Raw genomic sequence first — 10,953 nt, forward strand, 5'->3', positions numbered from 1 at the left:
TTCATCCAAATCCTAAATTTCAAGTTTCAGTAAAACAGTCACCTTTTCTCTAATGGCATTCTTCAAATTCAAATAAATAAGGTTGCAGACAAAGGAAAAATATGAATCAGTCTGAGTAGTTTTCTTTCCATGATAAACCATGGTCCATGTCTTTTATAGAAAAAGGGGAAAGGGAGTGTTATCAAACATTATCAAACGTACATCATCAAACAGGTTGCTACTTATTGTTTTCAGCCAAAATGACAGTTGTCTTACTCCCTTTCTTTCCTTTTCAGCATGAATCCTCCTCTTCTGTGAAAATCAACACCATGAGGCACTTAAACACTGATTCTTCCGATCTGGAAAAACAACAACACCCATAAGGCCCAGAGGAGATATTTCAGACAGAGAAAAATGTTTAACCAAGCACTGATTTACTGGCCTTTGATATTTCAACAGCAAATGTTTGATTCTACAGAATCTGTTCCAATCATTCAGTTGGTGAATTATATTTTGATAGTACTGGCAAAATGGGCAAAAGACAGGCAGGGCAGAAGGTAAGGATACAGTGAATCAGAAAATAAGCAAAAGTTGGTAGAGAAGGTAAGACTGAAATCAGTCAATTTGTCTATTTGTTAGAAACCCTGCTGAAAGGTTTGAGAAAGTGAGGAACTTGAAGTTAGTAGTTATAATGAGTTTGCTCTGCTGTCTCTTTTCTTACAAATCATTGATTATTGAGATATATGATAGTGTTTCCAATAATGCTAGGATGGAAAAAAAAAGGCCACTTTTGAAATGGTCCTTCTTGGAAACATCAAACAGCTTATAATAATCATTTTTATATCCTGGGCATTCTGACACAGCCACAGAACATCAGAAGCAATCCAGAGACAGAAAACCATAAAAACACATAGCCTGTTTTTTCCCCATGTTTATTAAGTTTGTATGCTTTTTAAGATTCCATAAATAACTACTAGGTCTGTATCCCAACGAGATCATGAAAAAGGGAAAAGGACCTACATGAACAAAAATGTTTATAGAAGGTCTTTTTTAAAAGTTTCTTTTTTTTCAATGTTTTAAGACATTTTTATTTAAAGTTTTGAATTTGAATTCCAAATTCTATCTCTCCCCCTTCCAATCCCTCTCCCCCAGGGAAAAACAGTCTCTCAGGGGAGACAGTAAGCAATGATATATAGGTTATACATGTGCAATTATGTAAAACATTTCCATGTAAATAATTTTTACAAGAAGACAAAAAATGAAAAAAAAGAAAGCGAAATACAGCATGTTTCAGTCTGTATTCAATCAATATCAATTCTTTCTCTGGAGGCAGATAGTATGCTTCATCTTTAGTCCTTTGGGATTGTCTCGGATCATTGTATTGCTGAGAATAGCTAAGTCATTCACAGTTCTTCATAGAACAATATTGCTGTTACTGTGTATAAAATTCTCCTGTTTCTGTTCATGTCACTATGCATCAGTTGGTATCAGTCTCTCCAGGTTTTTCTGAAATTATCTGTTTGTCATTTCTTATAGCATAATAATATTCCATTATTATCATATACCACAGCTTCTTTAGCCATTCCCCAATTGATGGCCATTTCTTTGATTTCTAATTCTTAGACACCACAAAAAAAGAGCTGCTATAAATTTTTTTGTACAAATAAGTCCTTTTCCCTTTTTTGGGATGTCTTTGGGATACAGACCTGGCAGTGGTATTGCTGGATCAAAAGATATACTTAGCTTGGTTGCCCTTTGGGCATAGTTCCATATTGCTCTCTGGAACGGTTGGATCAGTTCACAACTCCACCAACAGTGCGTTAGTGTCCCAGTTTTCCCACATCCCCTCCAACATCCAGCATTTTTGTCACATTAGCCACTCTGATTGGTATGAGGTGGTACTTCAGAGTTGTTTTAATGTGCATTTCTTTGATCAATAATGATGTAGAGCATGTTTTCATATGACTATAGAAAGCTTTAATTTCTTCATCTGAAAACTGACTGTGCATATCCTTTGCCTATTTATCAATTGGGGAATGAATTATATTTTTACAAATTTGACTCAGTTCTCTATATATTTGAGAAATGAGGCCTTTATCAGAGATCCTTGTTACAAAAATTTTGCTCAGTTTTCTGCTTTCCTTATTGGTTGCATTGGTTTTGTTTGTGCAAAAACTTTTAAATTTTATATAATAACAATTACTTATTTTACATTTTGTAATGTTCTCTACATTTTTTGGTCCTAAATTTTTCCCTTATCCATGAATCTGACAGATAAACTATTCCATCCTCTCTTAATTTGCTCATGGTATCAACTTATGTGTAAATCATGTACCCATTTTGATCTTATCTTGGTGTATGGTGTGAGATATTTGTCTATACCTACCTTTTGCCATACTATTTTCCAGTTTTCCTAGCAGTTTTTGTCAAATAATAAATTTTTGTCCCAAAAGCTTGGATCTTTAGGTTTATCATATACTAGATTACCATGGTCCTTTACTCTAATGTAACTTGTACCTAATCTATTCCACTGATCCAACACTCTATGTCTTAGCCAGTATCAAATTGTTTTGATAATTATAGCTTTATAATACAGTTTGAGATCTGGTATAGCTAGACCACTTTCTTTTGCATTTTTTTTTTCATTGATTCCCTTGATATCCTTAAGCTTTTATTCTTCCAGATGAATTTTATTATTTTTTTCTAGCTCTATGAAATATTTTTTCATAGCTTGATTGATATGACACTGAATAAATAGCTTAATTTGGGTAGAATTGTCATTTTTATTATATTGGCGTGGCCTATCCATAAGTGATTAATATTTTTCCAAATGTTTAGATTTGACTTTATTTGTGTGAAAAGTGTTTTATAGTTGTGTTCATATAATTCCCGGATTTGTTTTGGCAGGTAGCAAGTCAAGTATTTTATATTGGCTATGGTTATTTTAAATGGAATTTCTCTGTCTCTTGCTGCTGGACTTTGTTGGTAAGATACAGAAATGCTAATGATTTATGTGGGTTTATTTTGTATCCTGCAACTTTGTTAAAGTCATTAATATTTTCAAGTAGTGTTTTAGTTGATTCTCTAGGATTTTCTAAGCATAACGTCATATCACCTGAAAAAGTGATAGTTTTGTTTGCCTATTCTAATTCCTTTAATTTCTTCTTCTTCTCTTATTGTTATCACTTCACCCCTGATAGTAGTAAGAAGGCTTCTAGCTTATTCCCATTACATATAATGCTTGCTGATGGTTTTAGATAAATATTACTTATCATTTTAAGGTAAGCCCTACTTATTCCTATGATCTCTGGTGTTTTTAATAGAAATGGGTGCTGTATTTTGTCAAAGACTTTTTCTGTATCTATTGAGATAATCATATGAGTTTTGTTGCTTTTGTTATTAATATAATCAGTTGTGCTGATAGTTTTCCTAATATTGAACCAGCCCTGCATTCCTGGTATAAATCCCACCTGATCACAATGTATGATCCTTGTAATATATTGTTATAATCTCTTTACTAGTATTTTATTTATAATTTTTGCATTAATATTCATTAGGGAAATTGGTTTATAATTTTCTTTCTTTTGGCTTTTCCTGGTTTGGGTATCAGCACCATATTTGTGTCATAAAAGGAATTTGGTAGGACTTCTTCATCTGTTTTTCCAAATAATTCATATAGTATTAGGATTAATTGTTCTTTAAATGTTTGGTAGAATTCACTTGTGAATCCATTTGGTCCTGGGATTTTTTTCTTAGGAAGTTTATTGATGGCGTGTTCAAATTCTTTTCTAAGATTGGGTTATATAAGTATTTTATTTCTTCTTCTGTTAATTTTATTTCTTCTTCTGTTATATTTTTGTAGATACTCACCTATTTCATTTAGATTGTCAAATTTATTGGCATATAATTGGGCAAAATAGCTCCTAATAATTGTCTTAATTTCTTCTTCACTGGTGATAAATTAACCCTTTTCATTTTTGATACTAGTAATTTGGTTTTCTTCTTTCCTTTTTTAAATCAAATTAACCAATGGTTTATCTATTTTATTGTTTTTTTCATAAAACCAACTTCTAGTTTTATTTATTAGTTCAATGGTTTTCTTATTTTCAATTTTATTACTCCCTCCTTTGATTTTCAGGATTTCCAATTTGTATTTAATTGGGGATTTTTTTCTAGTTTTTTTTTTAGTTGCATGCCCAATTCATTGATCTGTTTTTTTTCTCTCTTTTATTGATATAAGCAATTACAGATAAGTTTTCCCCAGCTTTGGTTGTATCCTATAAATTTTGGTATGTTGTCTCATTGTTGTCATTCTCTTTAATGAAATTATCAATGTTTCTATCCATAAATAGATTTAATAGTTAATAATTAAGTCCTTAAAAGATTTGTTCTGTAAAATTTGGATTCAGTCAAAAGGCCACACTTAAGGATTTAGTAAACCACATGTGGTCTTAAGGCTATAGGTTCCTCACCCCTGGGTTAGATTTATCTAGTTCTGAGAGGGGAAAGTTGAAGTCCACCACTAGTATAGTTTTATAATTTATTTCCTCCTGAAACTCATTCAACTCCTTCAAAAATTTAAATGCTATGCCATTTGGAGTGTATATGTTTAGCATTAATATGACTTCATTGTCTATAGTACCTTTCAGCAAGATATAATTTCCTTCTTTATCCCTTTTAATTAGACCTATTTCTGCTTTTGCTTTGTCTAAGATCGTGATTGTATAGCAGGTCTTTTGTAATGGCAAAAGATTGGAAGTTGAGGGGATGCCCTTCAATTGGGGAATGGTTGAACAAGCTGTGGTATATGAATGCAATGTAATACTATTGTGCAATAAGAAGTGATAAGCAGGTAGATTTCAGAAAAACCTGGAAAGACTTACATGAAATAATGTGAAGTGAAATGAGAAGAACCAGGAAAACATTGCATAAAGTAACAGCAATATTGTGTGATGATCAGCTATGATGGACTTAGCTCTTCTCAGCAATATAATGATCCAAGACAATTACAAAGGACTCATAATAGAAATTGTTATTCATATCCAGAGAAAAAAACTGATGAACTCTGAATGCAGATTAAAGCATACTATTTTCACTTTTTTTTCATGTGTTTTTTTTTCCTTTTGGTCTGTTTTTTCTTTCACAATATGACTAACATGGAAATATGTTTTACATGGTTGCACATATATAACCTATATCCAATTGCTTACCATTTTAGGAAGAAAGGAGAAAAGGGATGGAGGCAGAAAAATTTGGAATTCAAAATTTTGTAAAAATGAATGCTAAAAATTATCTCTATGTATAATTGGAAAATAAAATAAAATGCAATTTAAAAAGACTCCAGAAATAAAAAGACTACAATGATCCAAAACTGGCTGTGGAAGCAAGAGGATGACACACCATGAAAGTTGACTAAGCACTTTTCCTATCAGCACAATTCTCTAAATAGGTGATTCTGAGGAGACCTGTACCTCTCTCTTGTGCTCAGATGGGAAGTTTGGTAATTCTGTAGTGGCTCATTAATGATCAGTTTGATCCTAAATCCATTCAGACCTTTCACCACCTTGTTTGGAAGACTAAGAATGCAGTGTCACCTTCAAGGACACCAAGATAAGGGCATAGAATCAAAAGAGCCTCTATTGACTAGAGAGAAAAAAAATGCAGAACACAGACCCACAATTTACATTTCCTAGCATGATTTATTGAAGGCATAGCACCAGAGATAGCCAAGGCCCACAGGCTAAAGGTGTAGGCCCTGTAGGTTCTTCCAGGCACTTCTGGGAATATTGTATCTTGCTTTGAGTCTGTAGCTCATGTCTCATAACAACCACCTGTGCCATTCAAAGCCAGTATCCCCAGATGTTTCTGGGGAGTGTAGCAGCAAAAAAAAAAAAAAGTGTTGTAAAAACAGAGTTTTTCTGGTCATCTCCTCTTCCTTTCTCATGTCCTATTATTCCTGCCCTGCCCTTATTCTGAAACCTTTCAATATTTCAATTGTCCTCGTTTTAAAGCTTAAAATTTGGAAACTTCTAATTTCACATTTGATTGGTGCCTCTGTTCCTGTGATCTCAGGGGTGGAAAACAATTCAGAGCTGCCTGGTCAGGAACTCTTTACCTCTCTTTAAAACTTCCTGACAGCACCGATCTCATGGCTGCCAAGAATAACCAGGTTATGGTTAATCATGAGGGTATACATAGAATGATATATCTTGAGCTAGAAGAAACTTCATAGCCATCCAATCCAACCCATTTGTTTTGTCTATAAGAAAACTGAAGCTTAGTGAGGTAAAGTGATTCGCCCAAGGTGAATTCAACAGTACATGTTAGAACTGGGATTGAATTCAAGCCCCATGACTCCACTTTAGCAGGAAAAATTTGATATTCTTTCCATTGAACCATGCTCTTTCTTCCTCTGGAGTCTGTCTCTCTTCTAAGTGACAGAAAACAATAAAGAATGATTTTGGAAAGTCCTTCCATTGCCTTTGGAAGACTACCTTCTCTACCCTTCCAGACGATCCAAAATTGGGACAGCCTCCTAGAGTCTACACTACACTCCATTTGCAGTGATGACCCCAGTTCATAGCATGATGGCAATTGGTTATCACAGTTCAACACTGGTGTTGTGCCAACAACTTCATTGAAACACTATCCAACCAGCTGTCTTCAACAGAGGCTCTTTTGATTCTATGCCCTTATCTTGGAGTCCTTGAAGGTGACACTGCATTCTTAGTCTTCTAAACAAGGTGGTGAAAGGTCTGAATGAATTTAGGATCAAATTTACCATTAATGATCCACTACAGAATTACCAAACTCATGAAAGAGAGGCACAGGTTAGAGAGAGAAAATATTTGAATCAGTAAGCTGTTATCATGATATAGGAATTTATGAAATCTAGGTAGCTTTTAATTTCAATAAATCTGAAACTTTGTAATAAAAAATAATTTTTCTAATCATGTTAAGAGATCCATTTAATTTACATTAAAATATGGTCATTCTTTTTCATATTTTTTCCTTCAGATTTGAATATTCATTAATCTTATTTTCTTCTCATATAATTAATGACTCCCCTCCTGCTCTACACACACACACACACACACACACACACACACACACACACACACACACACAGTCAGAGAAGCCTGAGATTATTTCTAATTTCCTAAGGTCTCTTGTACTTTTTAATTGCTGGAGAAATGCTTTCCCCAAACCAAATTAACCTTTGACATTTCAGTGTATTCATATTAAAGCATTAGACACACAGGAGCGCAAACAGATCACACTATACTAAATTTTCCAGAGGGAGGATACCATCTCCTTAGGCAAATATTTCCACTATGTGATGCTCCACTAGGTGGATTCCTACCATCTCTTCTGAGCCCACATCAGCATTAGTGATTTCTGCATCTGTGAAATTAAACTTCAAAATCATTAAATCCATCTAGAGAATTCTCTCTTTAACAGAAATTGCTGGGGAAAACTAGAAAACAGAGAGAAATTAGATTTAAAACAACATCTTATACCATATACCACAATAAGCTCAAAACTGATACAGGACTAGAATATTAAAGACTATTAAAAATATAGAAAAAAATCAGGTCAGGTATATTTCAGTTATAGCTAAGGGGAGAATTCTTAACCAAGTGTGAAAGTTAGAGGTGATAAAATAGATCATTTCAATTACATGAAATTGAAAAAAAAACTTTTGGACAAACAACATCAAGGCAAGTAGGATAAGAAGAGCGACTGACTAGGGGGAAAATCTTTTATGACAAATATCTCTGATAAAGATCTGGTTTCTATTTGCCAATGTATATATGGTCAAAGAATATGAACAAATAATTCTCACAAGTAGAAATGATCATTATCGTTATGATTATCACCCTTTTGAGACATTGCTCCAAATCAGTAATAATAAAAGCTTATCAAAACATTTCTGAGGTTATATTTTACACCTAGCAAATCAGCAAAGAAGACAAAAGTTGTGAATAATAATAGCTAACATTTATATAGTGCTTTAAAGTTCACAAAGTGCTTTACAAACATTACTCATTTTATCCTGGTGCTAGTATTATTCCCATTTTACAGATGAGGAAACTGAGGCAAGCAGATGTTAAATGACTTGCTCATGGTCCCATAGCTAGCAAGTGTCTGAGGGAATTTAATATTGGTCTTCACAACTCCAGGTCCGGTCCTTTATACACTGTGACATCTAGCTGAAATATTGGCAAAACTATGGGAAAACAGACTCACTAATATACTGTTGCTGGAGTTATAAATTATTTCAAATATTCTTTAAAATACCTTGGCATTCTTCTAAGAAAAAGACTAAAATATCTATATACTTTGACTCAGAAATCCAATTGGCATTTACCTCAAAGATGTCAATGGGGGGGGGAGGCTCCACAAACGTGAAAATATTTAAAGTAGCACTTTTTATAATACTACAGAACTCACAATAAGTGCTCATTGATTAGGGAAAGACTAAACAGGAAATGATACATGAACATAATAAAAAATCAATATTCTATAAGCAATATTGAGTATGAAGAATTCAGAAAAGCATGAGAAAACTTAGATGAACATCAATGGACTCAGAACCAGGAAAGCAATACGTACAATGACTGCAATGACGTAAATGGAAAAAAAACAATTGAAACAAAATGCAGTGAAATTATAATAACCAAGCTTGGTCCCAAAGAGGAAACATGAGAATTCTCCCTCCCATACAAACATTGCATATTGGTTAATGTGTTGGTTTGTTTTGTTGAACTGTTTTTTAAAATCTTTTTTATTCTTTGTTACAAGGAATGAGAAGGGAGTATTGGGAAATGGAGCTGATATAAAATCAAAAGTGATCAATAATTTTTAAAAGTCTGCCCAATTCTCTAGGTCCATTATGTCTTGACTTTGGGCTGTTGGTACCATATTATGCTTCCTGGGCCACTCAGCAAGCAAGGCCTGACCATAAGTTTTTCCTAAATACAAGTCCAGCATTCCTTTCACTAATTTAGGATTACATTGCTGATTGTGACTTAACATTTCTAGGCTTTAGATTCTACTTAAATTTTTTTTCTTGTAGATTGGTTTTAAATTTGCCTGATCTATTATTAAACAAATTACATTTTCAAATTTCAGACCCTACATGCCATTTGTTTTAATATGTACATTTCGGGCACACAGACCTAATCTTATTTGTGGCAGAATATTATCTTAAGATGGCTACTTTCCAATGTTACAATTACATCTTAAGCATTCAAAATTATAGCATTCGAAATGATTTCTCACTTGACATATATAAATGCACTATTAGTTCACCCAATTGATATAAGGTCTGTACTATTCAGGCAAAAACACATGAAAACATGTTTATTTTATACATGTTTGAGTTCATTTGTCTTTGGCAATAGCATGTTTTGGCCGATTGTACCCAATGACTTACATTGACACAGATTTATCTTCCCAAAAAAAGTGGAAATTTATAGAGATAACTGGTACTGCAGTGGATAGAGCACTGAACTTGGAATTAGCAAGACTCACATTTAATACCACCTCATTTAGAACCAGAGAACAAAGTAGTAATAGAAAGAATTCACTGGTCACCTATTGAAAGAAGCCGCAGTGGAAAATTTCCTGGAATATTATAGCCAAACTCCCGAACTTCCAGGTCAAAGAAAAATACTGCAAGCATCAAGAAAGAAAGAAAGAATTCAAGTACTAAGGAGTCACAGAAGGTTTTGCAGCCACCACTCTAAAGAAGTGGAGAGCTTGGAATACAGCATTCTAAAAGCAAAAGATCTGAGCTTATAGCCAAGAATAATTTACCTTGTAAACAGTGAGCATAATTCTACAGGAGGAAAAACAGACCTTTAAAAGAGGACATCTAAACATTTCTGATGAAAAGACCAGAGCTGTGTAGGAACTTTGAAATGAAAACACAAGCATCAAGAGAAGCAAAAAATAAAAATAAAAACATGAACAAAGTATAAGGGATTAAACAGGGATAAACTTTACATTCTAATATGGGGAGATGCTATCTACATTTCCTCAGAATTCTATCATTACCAAAGGCCCTAAGTAGACAAAGGACCTGGGAGTGATTCTTTTAAATTTTGATGATCTTTAAAAAATGGAAAGGAGGGCAAGAGGAATACAGAGGGTGAGGAGAGAGAGAAAGGATGAAGGAAATTATCTTACATAATTGGGATGCACAAGTAGAAATCAAAAGAATAAGGAGGAGGGATTGGGGGTTAAAAGAAGACCCATGAACCTGAACTGGTTCATCCTCATCCTCATCTGAATTGGTCGAAGGAAGAACAGAGAGAGAAACAGAGAGAGAGAAAGAGAAAAAGAGAGAGAGTTAGCTATAAAATGACATTTATTTTAACAGGGAAATATTTGGGAAAGGGGTAAAGGGAAGGGAATAATAAGATGGAGGGTAGAGTAACAGGGGAATTAACCATAATAAAAATAAACCCTTAAAAGCAGCTGGTAAAAAAAGAAAAGGAAAAGAATAAGAAAATAGTATGAAAGAAAATATAAAATTAACAGTCATAACTGTGAATGTAAATAGTATGAACTCACTTGTAAAATGTAAAAGAATAGCAGAATGCATGAAAACAGGAATCCAAAAATATGTTGCTTAAAAGAAATTCATTTGAAACATAAATATACATAAAGTTAAAATAAGGGGCTGAAACAGAATCTGTTATGCTTTAACTTAAATAAAAAAGGCACTGTAGCAATTATGATCTCAGGCAAAATAATAGCAAAAAATAATAGATCTAATTAAAAGAGATACACTAGAAGACGACATTTTGCAACACCAGAAGAATGATGTTTATAATAGCAATAATATCATAAAGACAAACAACTTTCAAAGATTTAGAAATTCTGATCAATATATTTACTGAAATATGCTACCCACCTCCTGACAGAGAAGTAATAGATTCAGAGTACAGATTGAGACTTTTTTTT

The 10,953-nt window shown here is 33.4% G+C and overlaps 1 protein-coding gene across 2 annotated transcripts in view; it reads left to right on the top strand.

Moving 5' to 3' along the window:
* HHLA2 (HHLA2 member of B7 family) overlaps window positions 1–5,079 on the top strand; it is a 100,500-nt gene extending 95,421 nt beyond the window's left edge. For both annotated transcript variants that reach the window (XM_020999952.2, XM_020999956.2), the window contains one exon: window positions 276–5,079. In XM_020999952.2, coding sequence (XP_020855611.1) covers window positions 276–297 — 22 coding nt within the window. In that variant the 3' untranslated portion in view covers window positions 298–5,079. The remainder of the gene's footprint in view (window positions 1–275) is intronic.
* The last annotated feature ends 5,874 nt before the right edge of the window (window positions 5,080–10,953 follow it).

The sequence above is a fragment of the Phascolarctos cinereus genome, unplaced genomic scaffold (genome assembly GCF_003287225.1).
Source record: "Phascolarctos cinereus isolate Bilbo 61053 unplaced genomic scaffold, phaCin_HiC Scaffold_726;HRSCAF=1367, whole genome shotgun sequence".
NCBI classification, from domain to species: Eukaryota; Metazoa; Chordata; class Mammalia; order Diprotodontia; family Phascolarctidae; genus Phascolarctos; species Phascolarctos cinereus.